This window comes from Pleurodeles waltl, chromosome 7 (assembly GCF_031143425.1).
Source record: "Pleurodeles waltl isolate 20211129_DDA chromosome 7, aPleWal1.hap1.20221129, whole genome shotgun sequence".
NCBI lineage: Eukaryota > Metazoa > Chordata > Amphibia > Caudata > Salamandridae > Pleurodeles > Pleurodeles waltl.
Genome location: NC_090446.1, coordinates 389766994 through 389790965, shown reverse-complemented (window position 1 = coordinate 389790965; position 23972 = coordinate 389766994). Strand labels below are relative to the sequence as shown.

At 42.4% G+C, this 23972-nt stretch overlaps 1 protein-coding gene across 3 annotated transcripts in view; it reads left to right on the top strand.

Annotated features, from left to right (window-relative positions):
- ERGIC3 (ERGIC and golgi 3) overlaps positions 1-23972 on the top strand; it is a 446879-nt gene that overhangs the window by 358844 nt on the left and 64063 nt on the right. For all 3 annotated transcript variants that reach the window (XM_069243844.1, XM_069243842.1, XM_069243843.1), the window contains one exon: positions 21668-21804. In XM_069243844.1, coding sequence (XP_069099945.1) covers positions 21668-21804 — 137 coding nt within the window. The remainder of the gene's footprint in view (positions 1-21667; positions 21805-23972) is intronic.

Sequence of the window (23972 nt, the reverse complement as noted above, 5' to 3'; positions counted from 1 at the left end):
TTGGTACAGGATCACACAGACTAGTTCCTCTGCAAGCCACTTTAGAAGGGGAGGGAGAAACGCTTGGCTTGTGGCTGGATTCCACTGCAGTCTGCATGCTCGTTGCTTGCTCCGAAAGTTCAGAGCAGGGTCGCACTGGTGGCTGGCTGTCATGGTCCTCTGATTTCAGTTTTCACAGCATGGTTGTGCTGGTCTTGTCGTTGGTTATTCGGTCCATGTCCCCAATCCAGTGTCTGGCACAAAGACGATGTTTCTGCTTCTGCATTGCAAAAAGAGAAGAGAAATCCAGAAAGAAAATGTCTCCCTTTGAAGTATTTCCCTTCCAGCCACAATGCTCTCCTAGCTTGACGTCACGCCGTAGCCTCCACTAGTGAGAAGTGAAAATAAGCATAGATGTGCATGCTCACCCCAGTCTGCAAAAAACCAGACCGCCTGTGCCAAGGCATAAAAACGGAACCCGATAATTCGTTATGATGCTCCTTTTTAAAAACTGCCCGTTCGCCATACCAGCAGGACCCGGCCTACTTAAAGCCCTTTGTGCCTCTACCTTTTTATTCTATCTTCCAGTCTAGTCAGTGAGGATCTTAATTATTTAAGTATTTCTTCTTGTTTGAACTGAAAACCATGACACTGAGCCAATGTTGTGTTCAACAAGCCCAATGATTCCTTGTTTGATCTCCGATCTAAACAATATGTCGCCCAGTGCGGCGGACTGGGAAACCCAAGTCCTGATCTTGTATTAAGGGAGGTACCTGTATTGTAGCTATCACTGGGGAATGATCTGAATATATATTGCCACTGCTTGTGTACCTATGTCTTTACATGAGATCCAGTAATCAATGCAGGAGTAAGCATTATGTATTGAAGAGTAAACGTATATTCTTTTTGTGTAGGGTGAAAATGTCTCTAGAGGTCCACCAAGTGAGACCACTTGTGCCCTATAACCGATTGTGCTGCATGAGGTAAAGATCTAAAAAATGTAGTTGATCTATCCTTATGTATGTCTAAAATAGTATTATGATCTCTCCCCATAGAATATTTGTCACTAAGTGGTCTTTCGTAAGTGCATCATCGAATAACTTTTTTTTTTTTTACTTTTACATTGCATGAACCCAACCCAGAGGTATTGGAGCTGTTTACATGTGCACCAGTTAGGTTATTCAAGATCACTATGTTTTTTTTTCTTCGTTTTTTTTTTTAATGGCTCAGGGGATTAAGGGATTTGCTCAAAGTTGCAGGATGTTGAGCCGATGTCAAAACTTGGACCTGGTTACCCTTAACCACGTGTGAGATGTGGAGATGTCCACATTCAGACCATATGTATTGATGAGGGCCATATGTATAAATAAATGAGGGTTGTCCTATTTAGCCCTGCAAGATTATACTCCCCTCTGGGGTCCGTGATGCAATCAACTTATCCAAAATGAACCTTGCATCTAATAAGTATTGCCAGTCCCATCAAAATGGGCGTGAATGTGGTGAAGCACCTATCTGCCACTGATGAGCATATCCATGCTTCGAAAGTTCAGTCAAATGCATTTCGGATAGATGAGCAATATCTATATGATGTCTCACGAGGTAAGCAGGGGCCTGTTTGTTTTTTAAAACATTTTTTATTATTCATTCCCTTCAAATTCAATGTGGTTACCTTTAATTCCATACATGTTTGCATCACTCTATATCATACTCATCTACCACATATACTCGTAAAGTTCTAAATCCATGCCTCGCACGCTTGTGCAGGACAGAATGTTGACTCAACCATGAAAACAAATGACAACCCCCAATATTCTCCACCCTCCCACACTGATAACCCCAATGTTCAGTGCATATTTTCAATTCTCTCTCCATCCTCCCAGTATCAAACGTTAAGCGTCACACAGCAGGAAAGGCTAATCTACCTCCAAAAAGGGCCATCCTCATCCATTAATACCCATGGTTGTCTCTCAAATATTTAGCAATAAGCTGATGATCATGTATTAAATGCACATATCACAGTTTCCAGGTCCAAATAGCACCCGAGCTTCTATCAACTCATTTTAACATCTCATTGCTTAAAATAGTTTTACATCTTACGCTGGCTTATGATTAAACTTGGTGGAGTGATTAGACATGTACAGGCCACAGCTCAATATCCTTCTTGTGACCTGATCCTGCATGACATCAAAACTCTCCCACGCACGAGGCCCAAGCTGGAATCAGGTGTCAGTCAGTCAGTCATCATCACAAAGATCTTGATCTCCTTGGCTGCTCCTTGTCCCCTAGGGTCAAGGCTTGTGTGTCTTCTGATTAAATGGACGGCATTGCTGCCTTGGGATCAGTAAAAAGCAGGTGTTTATCCCGGTTTGACTTTCAGTTTAGCAAGAGATATAATTATGTATTCAATGACCGCCTGCATCATCTTTCTCTTTTCAGGTAGAAAGGATCTTGGTTCTTCTTGTGCTATAATTGTGAAGTCCGGATGTAGAGAAATATTAATAGCTTCATACTGCAGCAATTTTCCACGTACCAATCTTTTTTTGTCATTTCTTATTTGACTTTTATGTTAATGTACACCAGTAACAAAAGGGAAACATCCCATCCCAAAGAACACTTTCAATAAATTCAGAAACCTTATACCTGAATAACACATGTATTGATAACCCCTGGATTAATCAAAAAACTAGAACCCTGATGCATGATCGGAGTGTTTCAAATCACTCGTGCTCTGGTCATCGAATCTAACGATATATGTGCCATGTCAATTGTTCTCCTGCGCTGGGCTATGATTGGTGTGTGGGAGCCAGGGAGAAACCCCCCGTCTGTTTAGGTATGGTTTTTATGATGCTCATGGTCCACCCTCATGGTGGGGGGTTGTTCCTTCCCCAGCTCCCCCATCTCTGCAAACCTATCCACGTAAGCTCGTAAACCCCCACCTGATCTGCAGATCATCAAGCACTTTGTTATCCATATTGACAGGTTAAATTAACCTATCTTCTGCAGTGTCCATTCTAAAACGTCTCTACCAGAGGTATCAACTGGGACAATTGCTAATATTAATGCTGTCTCCCATCCCTATATTTCAGCAATCTTTGAGGTGCCAGAGGTGGACGCCTCGGCACTAGCGAGCAACGGGTTCTTTCTACTACCAATATGTGAGGGGGTTGGTTTTCTACAAACAGCTTTATCAGCTGCTTCTTTACATACTGCCCCATCAGTCTTCTGTTACTCAGGGACCCCGTTATGCACAAGTTATTGCAACAGGATCTCAATTCAGAGGCCTCATTTTTCACATGTACACTGGGAAGCACTTATTCAGTTTGGTCAATCTTTTTAACATATATGGCGAACACGTCCTTCACCTCAGAAATATGCCATTTAGGCAATGACTTGGCGCTCAATGCATTTATCCATTCTTTCATTTGGTCAATCCATACACCCAGTGAGGGCGTTCAGTTTCACGTTGATTGTTGTGAGCTCTACTTCATATCTAGTAACAGCCTTTTCATGTCCACATCATCAGAGACTTCAATATCACTCTCCGGGCCAGTGGTCACCCTCTCACCTGTTCTTGAGGTACTTATGAATGTAAATTTTGTCAGCCTTTGGTCAACCTTATCTATTGCCGCAGTATTTACACCCAGCCAAGGATTTCACGTTGTTGACAAACTTGTATACACAGTGAGAAAGATGAGGGGCCTTCTCAGTTCTCGTCCAACCTTGTTTTACTGATGCACAGCTCCCACCACCAGATGTTTCCGAGAAGCGCCTCCTGCATCCAAGTTCTAGTGCTGTTAGGAGAATTATGTCTGTTATCATCTGCGTCTGTGCATCAGTGGTGGATCAAGCCACCCCAAGTCCAGGGCCCCTAGTCTCCAGCAACAATTCTGTATAGGGTGCCTGCAGCAGTCATTTTGTTGTGTTAAAGGGCCCTGGGCAGACCTGCTCCTGCTCTTATCTTCGTTATCTAATTGTGGGTTCAGGGCCTCCCCACATTCAAATCCATTCTCAAACTAACTTCACCATTTGTGCTAGGCCTCACATCAGAGTCCTGGTGCCAGACCCTCTCATTCATCACACACTGATTATGGGCACCGGCGGGGTATAGTTGCCCTCGAATCAGCTTGCCTTTGCATGTCATGTACCCACTGGGGCAGCGGATCTTTCTCTCTCTCTAATCGCGTGCTTTGTCTGTCTGGTCCCAGCTGTTGTATTCCCAATCTCCCCAGGCCACCAAAGTACAAAGAAGACAGCGTACAATGGTTACTCATCTCTTCACACTGTCCCTGATACACAGCCTGGCTGTCCAAGGCCCAAAGTATCCATCCACCTATGCAGAGCCCAGGCCTCAGCAACCACTGCAGCAGCCTGCACCCCGAGCTTCTCACCCCTCAACAGCGCAGCGGTGTTTGCATCTTATTTTAGGTTCCATCAGTGCTGCAGTATTCCAGCACTTGGCTTCGAAGTCCAGGCTTGGAATATAGTTAATGGATCAGTATGACTCAAAAAGGATCAGACACCGCGAGGACGGAGCCGCTTTATCTAGTGGCTGTCTTGGTTGATGGATCTCTGGCATCCCCCAGCACAACTCAGAATGTTTACATGCAGAGTCTGTTGGCTCAGGGACAGATGCTTCAACTGTAGGTACCTGTGACCCCATTGCATCAGGTCATCTCGGACTTTCGTCCTTAGGTCGATAAAATTTGTATTCTTGGGTTGGGTAACCGTAAACAAGTTTATCAAGGGTGCCAAAAGACCATTTAGAGTTGATCATGTCCTCCACCGCGATGCCTTTTATATCAACACAGATGCATATATAGTTATCCTTAGATGGTACCTCACACCAAATCAGTGAGTCACATGCTCAAATATATGAGGACATTATTATTAGGTTATGGATATATTGCACAGTGGGTTTTCTTGCCACATGAATCTAAATAGAGATCTTTTCCAAAGTTAGAAAATGAATGACAGACTCTGGGAGGGGATAGCTACAAACTCCTTTAGGCTCTTTACTCGGCAGGTTTGGAAGAGAGACGTTGTGAAGGAGGTCATAAATTAGCAGTAGTAGAAATATGATTTGATCAGACCTCCACTTGAAGGGTTGTCTCTCGCCTATATCAATATTTGAATACTAGACCTGACCATCTCTGTGATAACATGGCCAAGTGGGAGGCAAAACTGGGTCAGGAGCTGGTGATGGGAACAAGGAAGCCAATGTATGGCAGAGGGCGGTGAAGGTCTCCATTTGTACAAAACACAAAGAAAATGCCTTTAAGCTGTTAGCAAGATCGTATCTAAGCCTAGTCAGACTTCGAGCTAAGTTCAGAATTCCCGAGTCATGTTGGAGGGGTTGCAAAAAAAGGCACAGTGCTACATATTTGATAGTTTTGTCTGGAGGCAAGGGAGTTTTGGGTAGCTATGCTGACGCTTATGAAAGTATCACTGAAATCGCACTCCTGACCGACCCAGTGGTGCTGCTGTTGGGACAACTGGGGAAGGGTCGTTGCTACCTCGTGCATTCACCTATGGGCTGTCTTCTCATTCAGTTCCTCCCTGTGGGTAGACTAATGTTGACTCATTGTTGGAACCAGCTGTCCCCTCTGCTGCAGGGTCTGTGGTGGCCAACGATTTGGCCTGTTTATGACATGGAAAGACTAATAGCACTATTGGCAGGTAAACTGCACATCTGAAACTGGAAGCCTTCCAAAACTACATAAAAAGGCAAGCTGCAGGATGGCAAATATGCAACATGTCACCGACCTGATAAGAGCGAGCTGCTACCACTGTATGTCTGGTTCATCAGATCAAAGTGCTTTAGATGTGGTTAATGAACTCTATAATGACTAGGACTATGGAACTTAAAATCCGTTGGACTTCCTTGCTTGTAGAGTGGGCTTGGTACCTGTGAGGATAATATACAGTAATGTCAAAGTACTTATTGATTTGTAATCCGCCCCACCCACCCGTTATTGGTTCTGTTTCTTTTCTTGATGGTTCATTGATACACTTCAAAAAGAAAAATAAACTTTGGGGGGGTAATTAGTGACTCGTTAAAAATTACTAATTATGAGCATTACATGGGACTCCCGATCACAAAGTGTATTTACTTCTGTTATAGTAAATTATTTATATTTGTTTTGTGCAAAATCGTGTACTTGCAACAAACAACAACAAAAAATGACATCCACGACTGTTGTTTTTGAGACCCCAAACGTTTATTATTATTTTGTGGGGATGGTACATACAGTAAATTAGTGTGTGTTTATAAATATTTCTGTGTGTGGAATCTATTCATAACTAATCCTCATAAAAGTTATGTTTTTTTAAATTCCAGTAGGGAATATCAGCAAAAATGCAGACATCTATTATGAGCAAATCTACTTTGAATTGAATATTTCGGTATTGCGGATGACTGAGATGTGCCACAATGCTTCTCAATCGATGACCAACTATCTAAACTTTAAAAGCAAGTCCCACATTCGATATGATCGATGAATGTTTTGAAAAATGGCTTTTAGCACCACTGTTATTAACCTGATAATGAGTTTAGAGTTGTGTATAAGGGTGTGTGAACACTCCAAGCTCTAGTGTTCTGCTGGTGGTTCATATATCTATCATTTGGGTTCTATTCGTGAGCTCGAATCTCAACACAAAAAATGGTAAATGAGGAGAGGATGTCTCTGATTGTAGAGTTTATAATGAAAGTTGGGAAGTCTTGCCTAAGTTTTGCACTAATTATTTTTCTTCAACTCTGACTCTTAGTTAAACGCAGGTTTTGGGATTAGTGAGAAAGCATTTTGTTTTTAGATCTTGGCTGGTATTTGTAAGATATAAAATGTCTGGCGGATTGCACACTGGTTTCATTTGAACGTTCTTGGTTTAAATGTATTCTAAATAGGTGTAGAAGCAATCGTTATGTGCAACTGAAGCAGTTTTTTTACATTTGTTCCGAAAATTACAAATCATTTGAAAAAATGTCTGGATTATTATAGATCGGTATGGGATATTGTTCTGCTTGCAACAGGTATACAACTAATATTCCTTCCCATTGACAGAATCAGACGATCTTGAAAAATTGTGTAACAATTGTTATTGCATGAAATTTCGAACTAAGGCGAGACTCTGGCATGTGGCTGTTTCATCCGGGATATCTTGGACCTCAAAAGTCAGTATACAAGGAAGAAAATGTTGTTTAGACTAGCCTGGGCCCATGTAAGGATGCATACATTTGGATTATTGGACAACAATAATTTCTGGATGTGTAGGAATGTTTTTGCTATTTTGTGTTACATATTATTATTTCAGGAAACTGATATTTTGAACTGATTGTATTTGATGGTAGGTTTTGTTTCATAGCTTCGGTAACGGACTCTGAAGGACAGAACTATTTTGAGATGCTTTGAGAGGCTGGGAAAAGAATTTGGATAATGTTAGATAAAGGTCCTACTAGGGAAATATTGTCTGGTAATGCCTTTAGTTGTCCTGTTTACTGCTGTATAGTATTTTTAAATTACATTATGGAACTGTTAATAAAATAAAAATGTGTTTAGTAATCATGCGTTCAAGAAGTTAAAAGAAATGCTACTCAATATTTCCTGAAAAAGGAAAACTTATTTAACCAACGTCATTCAGCTGATCGTATTTCATAATTGTTACTTTTCATAATTTGAATTAAACCCTAATTTATAACACGTGTGCACAAGCGTCATCTTGACACCTTAAACTATACCCACGAGCTTCCTGGACATTTCTAAAGCTTGTGTGTTTTTTTAAAGATACTTCTAGCAGGTATTCCAGCATGTTTCACTGTCTAAATCATACTATGCACATTACCCCCTCATCTACATCCTCCTGATCCCAGTCCTAACTAGTGAGGCAACTGCATCTGGCAGAGGTTTTCCACACTAGAGATCTAAGGTCCCGACGGTTAGAAGAATAGAAGAATAAAGACTACATTCCCCCCCCCATCCTCATGTAATTTTTGCTGTCCTCGGACGGAAGGTAAGTCATGACCTACCACTACATGAGGTGATAAAATCCATTCTACGCAAAGAATGGAATGATCCAAATAAGCAGTCGATTCCATGTTTCCTGTATAAACGTTATATGTTGCAAGATTTTAATGAACTGTTCCCTCAGACACACAAGATGAACACTATGCTACCCACAATGGCATCCACCTCGAGCCTGGTATCTGAGGACTCAACTTTATCTGATGTGCTGGATAAGAAAGCTGAGGCATCTCTCAAAAGGTCCTACCTGCAGGCAATCTTTCCACAAGAGCCAGTTCTTATGTGGCCTATACCTCACAGGTTTTGCTTAAGGACTTTTACACATTGTCTGATGCCCTGCAAAATGATGAGGATTATACTCCAATTCTTGTTAATATGGAGTTGCTTTCTCAGTTTTTGTCTGACATTTTGTCTCACAACAAGCTAATGGGCAGCTTCTTAGTTAGCAGGGGCTTCAGTTACAGGCCCGAGACTATGGATGAAGTCTTGGAAACTGGGCTCTAGTCGGGGTTCCTGGTATTGAAACTTCCCTTCACCTGTCAGAAACATTTTGGCTCAGAGCTGGATCAGCGGGTTCAGAAAGCTGCTGAGGAGAAAAATATTTTAAAGCCTATTTTAACTTTCTCGGCCCGCAAATCTTTTGTTCCAAAGAAGCCTAGTCCACCTCTCCCTGACAAATGTATCTTTCGAGGCGGGCCCATGGTTAAGGGGCTGTGTTTGCCAGTCAAAGCCAATCAAACTTCCAATCTGTACTCGAGCTACCCTCCAATGGACTATAAAAGAATTGGGGAATAATTACATCTGTTTCTCCAGCACTGGAAAGAGGCAGTTCTGGACAATTGGGTCCTTCAAGTCATCGAGCAACGCTATTAAGTTCAGTTTCAGGGGCCTCCTCCCAGGGACTGTCTTTCTTTTTTTTCCCCTCTACCCTATTACCAAGCAGCAAACTAAAGGGGCAGCGAACTAAACGGCAGGCTATGCTTCAAGGAGTTCAGGCTCTTTTGGACAAAAGGACAGTTATCCCTGTGCTTTCTTCTCAACTGATTTTGGTTCCCAAGCACGACGGTTGTCTTTGCCCAGTTTTCCATCTCAAGACTTTGAACAAAGATTTAGTAGTGTAACATTTCAAGATGATTTCGGTCCAGTCAGTTCTGTCTTTGATGGCTGAAAACAACTTCCTGGTCACACTGGATCTTCAGGACGCCTACTTCCATATCTCTATCCAACCAAAGAGTCAGAAGTATTTCTGGTTTGCTGTTGGAGGTCGTCACTTTCAGTTCCAGGTCCTGCCTTTTAGTCTGGCGACTTCTCCAAGAAGTTGCAAAGGTACTTGCCCCAATGGTGGCCCTTTTTCATTTGCAACATGTTTATATATTTCCATAATTCGATGACTGGCACTTGTCTGCTCCTTCTTTTTTTAAAGGCTCAAGAAGTTGTTCAGCGTGTGATCGAGACACTTCGACATTTGGTTTTCCTCATCGACTTTCCAAAGTCCCAGCTGGAACCAACCCTGTCCAAGTTGTTCATTGGAGTCCGGATTGAAAACACAAGGAATGGCTCTTGTACATGCTCAAAGGGTAATTTTGTAGGAACCTGCACACCCCACAGCCAAGTCAATTTCTGTACCCAGGGATACCAGTCTTGTGGTTGGCTCCACTTCCTTTTTTGTTGGCCAGTGGGACATGTAATGCTTAAGTAAGCTGTTCGCAGGGAGCAAGTAGACTTCTGCACTGCTGGGAACTGCTTTGTCCACCAACTAGATATCATCCAGGTAATATAGAATACTACCTTTGTGGTGTTAGTCTACACGGTGCACTCTAGGAAGGTGCTGAGCATTTTGAAATTTGCAGCTGAAACAGACCAAACCATTGGCATGCGCTTGTCAAAGAAGTATCATTGCTAAGTTAGCAAGTGAAAGCTCAAGTTAGCAAGTGAAAGCTCTCTGTGTTTCCCAGCTGGAGCTGTAAGACTGACTTTATATCTGCTTTTAGCCATCAGTGCCCCCGATCCTGACCCGCTTTCCAAATCTGCTGCATCATCAATCGAGCTGTGTGACCCTGAGCAAAGCTCTTAGTTGATCCAGACATTGCCAGGTTCAACGTCTGGGATTGATAGGTGGTACATTATCTGAACTGTTCTTGGTCTTTCTTTGGGACCACTCTCTGGGGTGACACTGTAAAGTATAGTTGAGTGTGGGGGTCTCGAAGAATGGTCCCTCTACTCTTCCCCAGCCTGATGTGGTGATGCTTCTTTATGGCTCCGCTTGTTGGCTAGGCCAGAGGTGAGTCAAAAACCATGCTAGTGGGAATCACCCTACTGCGCAGATAAATCTGTAGAGTATTCCTGTATCTCACACAATGTTGTTTTCTCTCTGACATATTTTGTCTATGCATTTAATCAGGGCCTTACTTTGCCCTTGGCCAGCTCTTTGTGCCCCAATTAGGATTTTTCTTGTATTTGATTTGTCATTGTCATGTTTGTTTTTGTAACAGCTCGGCCAAAAGGCCTGGTCTGTCTTATGTACCCGCTGTCTGACTGCCACCATTTCATGTATGCAACCAGATACATCTTCATGGTCCCATTCAAGTGTGGGCAGGGTCTGCATTATCAGGCAGAATTCCTGATTGTACTGTAATTATACATCACCTCAATACTCACTGTTTGTGCTTCATTACATTTAAACTTGCACAACCAAAAGTCTGCTGCAAGGGTGGGAACGTTTGCACGATAATTCAAACATTGTCCTAAAGATGCCCACACTATTCTCGATATTTCTTTCTTTCTTTCTTTCTTCACCTTACTTTAATTCTTTCTTTTCTTGTATCTTATCGTGTTTCAATAAAGTCAAGTGTTAAAATGGCCGCTTATTGCCCTTAAACAGTCAATACATACATTTGTCTCTGGCACTTAATTGCCAGGAGGGCAGTAAAACAATTGCAAAGAGGGCAGTAAATTGCTGATTTAATGCTGTCATTACTTCTCTCATTTATAAAGGTTAGCAAATGTGAAAGTTAAGATTCTCTGTAAACCTACGATGGCAGAAATATGCACACACCATACTTGTGATAGAGTACCTTGAGTGATAAGTATTTTAATGTGGAAACATATTGTATTGTATTCTATCATTTGTATAGTGTTTCATACCCCTGATGAGATATTTCAGTGTTGGAATGATTTGTGGATCTGCATAGTTATAGAGGATCAGGTATGATGTTTCACATTGAAGTTGATGAACTCGACGAAGGGGCTGGGGTGTATTTTGAAAAGGCAAAAGGGGTGATGGAGAAGCCTTAAGGAACGCTCTCTCAGGAAGTGGAGAGTATTCAACAAAGAGAAAGGATGATAACATTTTATTTTTTGTTTTAATTAGCAGTTTTATATAACTCATATCTAGATGTGTAGGAGCACTTTACAAAGCAACAGCATTTTTTACATGACTGTTGTACATCAAACAAGAATTAAAGTACGCTGGGAGGGATTGGGGGTGTTAGAAGGTAAAAGAGGGAGCAAGGGGGGGGGGCACAGTAAAAGGTTATGCAAAGCACTAGAAACCAAAACTGAGTGCTGAAGAGGAGTGAGCAAGTGGGAGTGAGGGGCCAGTGAAGGAGGAGTCAGAAGTTGTGTGGAAGAGAGGAGAGAGCAAGCAGAAGCAACCAAATAGGATTAGGACATTGAGACAAATAGTCTGAAGAAATATTTTGAGGTGGCGATAGAGGACTGAAGATGAACTTCGGTTCTGATTTCAATACGAGGAGAGTTTCAGAAGAGTGAGGTGGCTCAAGAAAGACTCTTGTAATGCCTGGGAGATTTTCTAATCTGGAATTAATTTCCAGAAGAAGATGGTTTTATTTCTTGAGGTGTTTTGAGCTGGCAAATAGTTTGAAGAGATTAGCCAGTGAAGGAGTATACTTTGAGTGGATGGCTCTGTACTCCAGACATCTTAGTTCAAATGTGATTCTAGCCTTAGACTTCTAGAACAGCTTTGCCAAAGTCCATATGTGATAGAATACTCTGTTATTGACTTAGTAAGTGGTTCAGTCCAGAATAGTTTATAAAGTCCAGGGTCACTTAGTGTCAAGTTATGCCTAGTGAGCCACTTGTATCATTATGTTTAACAGTTATGCTTAGAGGTTCTCTGGGTCAAAGGTGAAAAAGAAGTCAAGCAGGAGGAGGGTGGTGACTCTTAATATCTACATTATTCTTGCGATATTCCCAGATAGCTATCAAGGCTAGCTTGGTGCCTCAGCTAGGTTGGTGCGAGAAACTGAGTTGCTGGGTGACTGGGGTGTGAGCCCTGGGCGAACAACAGCCACACTCCCTTGCGAGGTGAGCTACAAAAAGTAACTAAATTATTCTATTCTTAACACTGGGTAGCTTGGCATAAAAAGCAGTCAGACTAAATCTAGAGGCAATGTGTAAAGTATGTATGCAGCACACAAACAGCAATACAGTAAAAAAACAGCACAATAAACATCCCAAACCAATTTAGCAAAGTAGAGTTTTTTTATTTGACACAAAAACCATGAAAATCCAATTAGTAGAATCAGAGATCTGATTTTTTTTATTTTTTTTTTTAAGTTTAACGTTCAAAATAGCAAGTCTCCAGTTTTGCAAAATGGCCACCTGAGCACCTTTAGCAACACAACCACCGGTCCAGGAATGGATAAGGACCCCCCTCTTGGTGGGTTCAAGACTCACTCAGACTGGGTCCAGTTGCAGGTTTAAGATGGTGGGAGCCTCTTATGTCCCGGTGATTCAGAACAGGAGACCAGCTAAGCTAGACCTTGGAGTCAGTTTTGAAGTACTGCATGCAGGTGGTGATTCAGGTCTCTACAGCAGGGCTTGTCTCTGAAAGTTGCAAGCAGGCTCCAGGCATCAAAGCAGTCCTTCTAGGTGCAGCAGCAGTCTGGCAGAGTGCACAGCAGGTCACAGCAGTAGACAGTCCTCTGCGAGTCCTTCCGCAGGACTGAGAAGTAGGTCTGAGAGCCCTCTTTTTATATCCTGGCGCCCTGCTCCTAGAAGTTGGGAGAAGTTTCCAGAAGGTTTCTCAGAAGTTCCAGGAATTTCCTGCATCCACTGCTGTGGTTCCTATCTGGCTGCACTGACAATACAGGGTTGTTAAGCCTATAGTGTGGTGTCAGAGCCTGTTCAGTTGCAAGTGGGGCTGAGCTTAGCTTTGCAACCCTATCAAGTCAGTTAACGGCCCATTCAGGCTCTGCTAATCCCCCTATTGTGTGACTCTCTGGGGTGAATTCACAAAGTCTCAACTGTCAGTTACATCCATTCATGGGGCCAAGTCGACATGGCAGTTGCACGCTGCCTTCAAGTTTCAATGACATATCTGGGACATGCTTTAAACTGCTACTTAAGTGGGTGGCACAATAAGCGCTGCTGGCCCACTGGTAGCATTTACTTTACAGGCCCTGGGTATATGATATGCCATTCTATTAGATATGCCAATCAAGTAAATTCCAATCAAACCATGTTTTAGGGAGTGAGCACACACACTTTAGCACTTCTTAGCAGTGGTAAAGTGCACACAGTCCTTTTGCCAACAAGCAATTATCCAGCAAATAGTAAGAGGAAGGCAACACGTTAAGGGGTAGAGAGGGCCATTTCCAACAGTTGGAATTCTGTTTGCCTGTTGAAAAGAAAGTTATTTTCTTCACAGGTGGCTGAGATCTGGTCAAAGACTGCTTTTTAAATAGAAATGCTTAAGAATAATCTCTTGGATGTTGGTTCCCAGTTTGAGGGATCCACTCGGTCAAACAGGTGCTTCTTTAGTAGAGGTTTGATGTAGGAGGTTCTTAGAGTAGCGTAAATATTACGGAGGAAAGGGAGAAATTGATGACCACTTCTGGCAAGGTTTTTGGGCAACACGGATCTGTTGCAAATCCTGTATTTCCGCAGGACTTTATTGGGTCACTGGTGTAATTTGTCTGTGGCAATTTAATCTAGCGGATTCTTGGTTGTGGTTCAGTGTGAGTAGAGTTCAGCATTGCTGATAAAGGGGAGTCATTTGTAAGTTCTGTCAATGTGGGAATAAAGTTGCTTTGCTTATTGGATGAAATGGTTAGACAACAAATCACAGATTTCTCGAGTATTGAGAAGGAGGTGAAATTGGTTTTATGAAACTTTTTTTGTTTAAAATGTTTTATTAATTGATATCCTGGGAGACACATGGTGCAATTTACTGAATGGTGGATTCAGGTACCTTGGCTAAGGAGACTACATTCCACCCCATTCCCCCAAATGACAAATAAGATTAGTCACCAGAGAAAGGAGTCCTAAGAGGATCTAGGGCAGGTGCCTAGTTTAAGTGTGTAGTTACTACCTGAAGTTGGTGGATGCAAACCTGCTGTAAGACACAACTTCACAAGATCAAGGAAGCAAGTCTAATGGAGTCTGGCCAGGAGGGAAGGGGTGCAACACTGGAAGATAGATCTCCCTCAACTATCACGTCTCAGTCTGGGGAAATCCATCCAGAAACAAAGTGGACTCCGAAAAACCACCACATGTATCGGGGCTAATTACAGGTGATGCAGGTGTAGGTATTCCTAACCCTAGTACTACCGGGTTGCAGGAATACTGGGCCATTACAAGATTGTCCTTGACAAATTGGAAAACAAATGTGGGGATCATGCTTCTACCCTTATTCCTGCGTGTCATTCCCCATTGGCAGATTTTCTCACCTGCGTACAATAGGGGAAATATCTGGGTGAAAACTCACAGTGAGGCCCACTTATGATCGTGCCCACCCTGGGGTAGTGCCTTCGACCTACTGGAACATGAATTTCCTAAAAACCAAAGTCTAATGGAGCCAATTGAGGAGTAATCAAATCCACTTAAAGACACAGCTTTTGACAACCCCCAAGTGTAATAATCCATGGACTCTGCACAAAAGTGGCAGATGAAAACCACTAAAAGAGACAGCTCCCAAAAAAAGTGTAGGTCAATGACTCTTGAGTATGTGGCGTCCACCCCAGCATGGTGGGGTGCATACCATTGTAAGATGTAGCTGCCCAAAATCATCAGGTCTTGGAGTGGTCGGAGTCCACAAAGGAGTGGTAGGGTACTACCCAGCGCAAAATGTAGATTCCCAGAAATTATTAACTCGGAGTCTATGCAGTCTGCCCAGGAGTGGCAGGTGTTTAAAGTGTTGCGAGTAGCATGCTCCTTTTTTCAAAGAGGGACATGTTTATTGAAAGAAGTAAGCAAAATAGTAATTATGTTTTTTGTTTTTAAAAAAGTAGAAACATATTTAATTACACAATTACGAATTTGAATTTTTTGGACAATCATGATTTTCTTTGTTTTAAAAAATACATTTTGTCTGTAGAAGGCGAGGTGTTTTGAAGTTACTGTAATCAGTTATCAGTTGGCCCTGATTGCAATTAGAATGCCAGGGTTCTGCTTAGCTTCAGTGAATGGTGCTATGTTTCAACAAAGGGCAGTGGTGAAGCTATGTAAAATGGTTTTGGATTGGCACTATTCAAATTCACTGTCATGCGTAGAGCTAATTATTTGAAGAGAAAAGAGAGTCAAAATTGTCCTTCAATTGGTATAATCTTTATATTTCACGGGAAATATGTCCTGTCTGTGAAATAACATAATCGATCTGTGAAATATGTTTTCTGTCACCAGTGGAATTCAACAGTTAGGCTTAACTACACAATCATCACACACAGCCAATGCGCCAGTCGCAACCTCACACATAACTGGTGACATCACCCGTCTTGCCACATTTTACATTAATGACATCTTGATGGATCTTTGTGTGTATTTTGCTATTTACTGATTTGATGGTGTTCATGATTGCTGGTGCATATTGTTTTCTCATGTCACCTCATCTTTGTCCAAGAACATCAGTTATGTGTAAATATCCACCGCACAAGCCTGTGACCGATGTGGGAATATGGTCTTCTGTTCAGTCCATATAAGTCGACCAAAAGGACGTGGACAGGGGATAGCCTTATATTGAAAAAGGCCCAGGCCTGTTTACCAAATAGAGGGCGAAACACGTGTTGGCTGGTTCATTTATGTGTGATGATTATCATGAATGTATTAAAAATAAAACCTCAATCTCGTCCTTAAGTTACCAGTGACTAGAGACTCTTTAAACAAATTCTTAATATTGCCGTAAACTGTCTACCTTAACAGATCACACTAGGATTACTTCGGTGGGATAAAAGGGTGTTGCCCATCTAAGGTCTAGACAGTGTATTTAAATAAAGCCATTAAAGGGAGACGCAGCCCTGAGCCTTAACCCTTCTCTGTGAATCACTTACACATTTTTATTAGTGCAGGATTATAATACCTAGGCCGTCCATATAGTCGTTGATGTATTTGGTGAGGTTAAGTTATGTTAAAAGCATTTGATATAGTCCTAAAAAAACTAATTGCTCCCAAAAGGGTATCCTGGCGATGTAGACGTTGTATTAGGTGAAAAACAATTCAGAATAGTCAAGCCTTAAGCAGTTTTTTAAAACGGACAAAGTCAGAGCAGGACTAAATATGAAAGGAAAGCTTATTCCAGTGGTGGGGCGCAAGATAGGAGGAGGATCACGCACCAAATTTAGTCATACAGATACATCGAGTACATAACAGAGGCTGGTCTGTAGATCTGAGATTCTGAGTGGGAAGATAATGGCTGATTTTTCTCTTGAAGATAGAGTGTGCCCTTATCGGACAGCTATTTATGGACCAGGCACAACAATTTCAATATAGAGTGTTTTCTAATAGGAAGCCAATGAAGAGATGTCATTGTGGGCTCCGGAGGGGAGTGAGGATGGAGACTGCAAACCATGGGAGCAGAGGTATTCTGGACCACTTGCAGTTTAGAGACTAACAGATTATTAGCTGCTTCCAGGAGGGCATTTCTGTAGTCTAGGCGGTTCACTATAAGTGCCTGAGTGAAAGTTCTTATGGTATTCAAAGGTAGCCACTAAAAAATCTTTTTGAGCATGCACATGATACCAAAACATGAGCTGCATGTAGACCCTACTTGCTCTCTCATGAAGAGGTTCTCCTCAACCAGGATGCTGAGATTTTTTACAACGTTTTTGGAGTGCGGGCCAAGTCTAACTCAGGAGGCCACCTGTCAGTCAGCCAGTATGTGTGGGCCTTGTCAAACAACAGAATCTCATTTTTTTCTCTGTTTAGCTGTAGGCAATTCAGAGTCATCCAAGAGACAACTTTCCTCATGCATTCAACAAATTTGCTTTTGGTGTTTTCTGGATTGGGTCCCATAGAGATGATCAATTGAATATCATTTGCATAGGAGATTACTTCAAAGCCACATGATCTTACCACTTGGGCTAGAGTCGGGCTACATAGATGTGAATAAGCGCTGGGCTCAAAGAGGAGCCCTGCAGAACCCGTTATCCAAGGTCATGGTGAGAGATTTCAATGATTCTAGATGCACTACCTGAGTCCGATCGCTAAGGAAACCTTTTCCGCAGATACAGATTTCTGAGAGTCTCTGGAACAAGATAGAATGAGAGACTGTATCAAAATGCAGCAGATAGTTCAAGTAGCACCAACATCGCATGAAGACTATCATCAAGAGAAAGCCTAATAAAGTCCAGTGTGGCCACCAGTGCTGTTTCTGTACTGTAGGAAACTCTAACACCTGACTCAGAGGGGCCCAGAAGGGAATGAACTTCCAGGTAACAGGACATTGTTTGGTTTACTAATTCTCTAAGATTTTGCAAAGGTAAGGAAGAAGGGATAAAGGTCTGTAGTTAGTGAGCTCAAAGGGATCAGCACTAATTTTTTCCAAAATGAGCATGACGTGAGCTGCTTTCCTGTCAAAAGGCAGAGTTGCAGAGCTGAGGGAAAGATTGAACAACGGAATGATGACAGGAAGGAATAAAGAAGCTAGTCACCATAATGTATGGAAGACAAAGATCGATTTTACTCATGTCAGAAACTTGCACTCGGGAGATGGGATCAAACTCCTCAAGTAGGGCAGAAGGGTGATGGCAGGGGAGATGATGGAGGAAACATCTGCAATGTTGTGATATTTGAAGGGTTCCGATAGATTGTTGAAATGTTCTACTCAAAATGATCTGCAAGAGCATTCCACAATGACTGGGAGATCGGAATATTGGAAGCAGAGGTGGCTGGCTTAGTAAACACGTGTAACACTTTAAACAATTCTTTAACCAGATTCTTGAAATTATCTATCTTCTTAATGATATGGGACATACGAGCTGCTCTGATCCTTTTGTGATAGGTCTTTAATGTAAGCTTTTGAGCAGACTTATCAGAAAAATATTTTGTGGTATGCTATCTTTCCAGTTTTTACAAGCCAATTTCTCCTGTTTAAGTTCCTACAAATATGTATGTATGTATAAGTATTTCTAAACGCATTCCGGCCTTAGCATCGAAGAGCTGGAGGAAGTACAGTGAGAGCCCAACGAGAGAGTCAGAAGCAAAGCCAGACCGGTTAACAAGGAAATAACCAAGTTTTCACCAGTCTCCTAAAAGTAAGGAAGTTCTCCTCCTCCTTGTTATCCCAGGGAGGCGAGTTTCAGTACTTAGCCGCTGCCACAGTGAAAGCTTTGTCTCCCCATCTTGCTCTGCGAGTTCGACAGACATGAAGCAGATAAGCATTTTTAGATCTGAGTGCACGACCAGGGCAGTACCATCGTAGTCGAGCAGCTAGGTAATCTGCTCAACCTCCATGTGCAGCCTTGAACGTTAAGCATAGGGTTTTTAAAATAATCCGCTTTGCGACCGGAAGTCAGTGAAGGCGTTTAAGACTATTGCTGGCCGAAGCTGAGTGAGGGAGATCTAAAATCAGTCAGGCTGCATTGTTTTGAATCAACTGAAGTTTATTCAGTGACAATTTATCGAGATCCAGCAGCAAAGAATTGCAGTAATCCAATCTGGACATAACCAAAGCCAGAATGACCATTACTCTCTCCTCCTGCTGCAAGTATGGCAGGAAAGCAGAAAGCTCATGGTTGATATGTTTCTCAAAGATTTTTGCCAACATAGGAAGTAAGGAAATGGGTCACAAGTTGCTCTACTCAGATGCAGCTCTGTCTGGTTTCATACCAGGGTAATGGATCTAATCAAATTAGAACGCCATTGTAGAAGGGGATACACTATTGTGAAGGCCTGGGAGAGAGAATTCTGAACTCCATTAGGGCACTGTCAACATTATACATCTTAAAAGTGTATTGGGTTGGGAAAAATGAAGAGAAAGAAGAGAGGGAGACCACCTTTCATGACCTTGTCGTTTTGAGGCCAGGGAGTTCTCCAATGATAGGGAACCGAAAGCTGCTCTAATAGTGGTCTGTCCAAACTAAAGGATGCAGAGGGTCAACATGAAGATTCAGGAAGCTAGTAAAGACGACATCCACAGTATGGCCCGCTATGTGCATGGGGCCGATTACTTTCCGATGTAAACCCAACATCTCTAAGTCGGAGAGCAAAAGTAGGGTTTCCTGGTCAGAGTCAAATTCAGTATGGTAATTAGTAATCCACCAACAGAAATATATTTGAGGCTAGTGTATGGGGTGTCAGTTGTTCTATCAGCCTATAGCTGAAGTCTTTTTTTCGCCACGGGGTGATAAATTAGAGCACCTGTTCATGAGTCACCAGGAGGAATCTCCTGTTTAAAAATACAGAGCTCCACCCAGTCAGTAAGAAGGAAGCCCATTGTTGTAATGTTGGTGGAGTCGCGGAAATCGATAGCAACTCAGCCCCTTTTTTTAGTCTCTCTGTCCAACCTAATCAATCTGTAGTTGTCAGGTAATGCTGTGGAAATGTAGAGAAGAGCTAAAGAGTAAAGCCATATTTCAGAAATAAAATAGATGTCTGGTTGATTGGTAGAAAGAAGGTCCCACAATTCAGTGGCATGTTTAGGAATGGAGTGTCCGTTATAATAGAGGCCATTTAGCAAAGACTGGTTGTTAAACCGGTGAGGTTGGAGACCTACCATGTGAGGAGGAAAAGGAGCATCTTGTATATCCTGCACCTGTATAAAATTAGAAACCTGTTGGAAATGACCCTTCTGCAGGGTCACCCCCAAACATTTTGCCTTCCTCCTTCTCTTTTTGTGACCTCATTTTTGCTGGCTTTAGGACTCTGTGCACTTTACCACTGCTAATCAATGCTAAAGTGCATATGCTCGCTCTTTAAAACATGGTGACATTGGCTCATACCCAAATGGCTTATTTAATTTACTTGTAAGTCCCTATTCAAGTGCACTACATGTACCCAGGGCCCGTAAATTAAATGCTACTAGTAGGCTGCAGCACTGGTTGTACCACTCACATAAGTAGCCCCCTAACCATGTCTCAGGCCTGCCTCTGCAATGCCTGTGTGTGCAGTTTCACTGCCACTTCGACTTGACATTTTAAAGTACTTGCCAAGCCTTAAAACTCCTCTTTTTCTACATATAATTCACCCCTAAGGTAGGCCATAGGTAGCCCATAGGGCAGGGTGCTATGTAGTTAAAAGGCAGGGCATGAACGTGTGTGTTCTATATGTCCTGGTAGTGGAAAACCCCTAAATTCGTTTTTACACTGCTGTGAGGCCTGCCCCTTTCATAGGATAGCATTGGGGCTACCCTTATATGCTGTTTGAGTGGTAGGTCCTGATCTGAAAGGAGTAGCCAGGTCATATTTAGTATGGCCAGAATGGTGATACAAAATCCTGCTTAATGGTGAAGTTGGATTTTATATTACTATTTTAGAAATGCTACTTTTAGAAGGTGAGCATTTCTCTACACTTAAATCCTTCTGTGCCTTCCAATCCACGTTTGGCTAGGTTTAGTTGCCAGCTCCCTTGTGCATACACTCAGACACACCCCACACACAGGATACTCAACCTCACTTGCATACATCTGCATTTTGAATGGGTCTTCCTGGGCTAGGAGGGTGGAGGGCTTGACACTTACATGTCAAAGGACAGTAGCCTGCCCTCACAAAGGACTGCCACACCCCCCTACTGGGACCCTGGCAGACAGGATGGAACTGAAAGGGGACCTTGTGCACTTCTAAGCCACTCTTTGAAGTCTCCCCCACTTCAAAGGCACATTTGGGTATTTAAACAGGGCTTCTGCCCCTACCAACTCAAGACACTTTTTAGGTAGACACTCTGCCTGACAAGACACTTCCTGGAGAAGAGAACCTAACCAGAACCTGCAACCTGCCAAGAAAACCTGCCTGGCTGCCCAAAGGGCTCACATGACTGCTTTCTGTGAAGGACTGCTGCCTTGCTGCTCTCTGGCTGTGCTAAGAAGTGCTCTCTAAAGAGGAAAAGTGCAAAAGTGAAATTGAGGTAGTTTAAAAATAATTCACAGCAGCGAGCAGTGCAATGTGCAATCAGCAGTCTAAAACATTAGAACTGCGGGATAATTTAAAACGTGAGGCATGAATAGATATATGTGCTATGCAATATTACCTATGACGCCGTCCATGACATCCTGTGTGAGTTCATGATTATTACATTGGGTTATGATCATGTAACTTATTTCATTAATTTTTCAACTAGAAATAATATCTCTAACTTCACTTTAACTGTGGTTAAATCGCCACCTCTCTTTTCAAAGTTGACAAATTGATGTAGTTGCCCTAGAATGTTTGTAAACGAAAGATAGACATAAACAGGCTTGATATTTGTGATAATCATATTTTATGTGTTCCTTTAATTCCTAGGTGGTGAGAACAAATCAGTTTTCAGTGACACGACATGAGAAAATTGCCAATGGCATTATTGGAGATCAAGGGTTGCCAGGTGTATTTGTGCTTTATGAACTATCCCCAATGATGGTCAAACTTACAGAAAAACACAGGTAAATATGCTACATACTTTTCAGTTGTCCTTGCAATATTATTTTTAGCAGTGATGGAGTTAAAACAATATTTCAGTTGTTGTTGCCCTAGTGTACAGCCCTGATAGCCCTATACAGAACAACAAAAATACTCTCTAGTACTTGAAACTTCATCTGTCTTAGTCGGTAGCACATGTGAAATACCCTAAGAGGAGCTTGAAAGGTCTGGCTAAGATTTTAGGGGTTATTCACAGTCTCCATTGTCCTCTGTCTCCATCCCCCTCCCCTCCAAAAAGTAAATTGTTTTCAACTTTATCAGAAACCTCCTGCTTTGAGAGGTGCTTGGAGCTAAATGACTACATCAAACTCAAGGTTGAATGCAACCTGCAATCACCTATGCTTATTTTCTCCCGTATAACTGTTCTCTTTCATCTCCCCTTCATGAGTCTACCACAGCATCTTTTTATAAATGTGGCGAAGTCAAGAGCAAATACTGAGAAATATTGATCCTCTTCTTTGGTATAAAGTACATGGTTTAAGGTGTTTGCTGAAGCAAACTAATCTTTAATGGAGGGAACGCACACAACCCAAACCTGCCCCACCCCCATTTGTCCCTGAAATGAAGAGTTGGACCATCAGTGAGTTGGAAGAACATGAGAGCCACCAAGCATGCCTGCAGAGTATACACAGTGTTGGAAAATGTATGAAAACAACACAAAGGCAAAAACAATACAGTTTTTGACTTCTATAGTAGGCATATAGTGGAAGTCCTGTTTAATTTCTTAAACTGACTTCAGTTATACGTTTTGTAGGGCCCAGTTACAAGTTATGAGGAATTCTGTACAGAGATTCCAGACAGTCAGAATTAGTGGTATGACTCGAATCTCTATTTACAATTCCTATTGCTATGAATTAGACCCACTAGAATGAGGAATAACTGCAGGACGGGCTCATCTTATACTACCATCGGATCCTCTCAAAACAATGTGGGAAGCGGATCTTAAGGAGATAACTGAGAGAGAATGGACCTTTCTTTTGTAATATTCCAAAAAGGTCTCCCGTAACTCATGCTTTAAATTGATACAATATTCCATTGGGCCTGACTCACACCACAAAAGATCAGTGCGATGTTCCTAATGGCTTCTTCGGGCTGCCCCCAATGCCACACACCAGACGTAGATCTCACGCATATGCTGTGGGCTTGCCAGTCACTGGAAGCCTATTGGACAAGCGTCTGGCAACACTATCAGAGTTGATAGGCAAAGATCATTGGTGCACACTAGAACAGTGTATTCTAGGCTTATATCCTAGATCCCAAAACTCTAAAGTGACTTCTCGTTTTCTAGACTTAGCTCTGCTGTTACAAGTGCGACTGCTGACTAGACATTGGAAATCCCCATGGGTCCCCCCAGACATCCGTTGGCGGGAAGAGGTGACACACTGGGGTTTGGCGGAGAGCAGAGCAATCCAACATGAGGAATACAGAGCGCTTTGCAGGAGACCAATATCAATGGAATGGGATGCATTGCTAAAAGCATTCTGGGCATGAGAGAGGGGGGATGAGGATGAGCCTTAACCAAACACACTGACCAGGGGTCTGGATTACATAACTGCCGGGAGGTCCATGTCCCCTGACTCTACCTCTCTTTCCTCAGTTGAAGACACCTTCGCTCGCACAGGTGAGATGAATTGTTAGCCACAACAACAAAATGAATCCTTACTCCAGAGGATAGCAGCAGTACTCCCACATGTGTACCACAATACTCCCGGTTTGCTTTGCACAGTGCCCCACACCATTACATTACATCCAACACTAGGTGAGGACTGATAGTTGGTGGGGAGAAAGTGGGAGTTGGAAAGTTTTTAATTGCAAGTATTGATTGTAAGATGTAAAGCCTCTGTTCAATTCCTGATACTAGAAAGATAGTGTTATGCATAACTAACCTGCAATAAAGTTTATTAAAAATCTGCAGACCTGGGCCTAATGAGTGGAATTCCATGCAACATTCCCAATTATGGACAAAAGAAGGTTAACACTGCAATTTACCCTCATTCCAAGCAGGTGCTAAAAGTCTGCAAGGACTCCTGTTCTGCACTGGGAAAGAGTACAATGGGGACGGTAATGGAGAGCAGTGGAACATTTTGCTTGGCAGGCAGGGGCATTATATGCTCCCCCATTTTTCTGATGC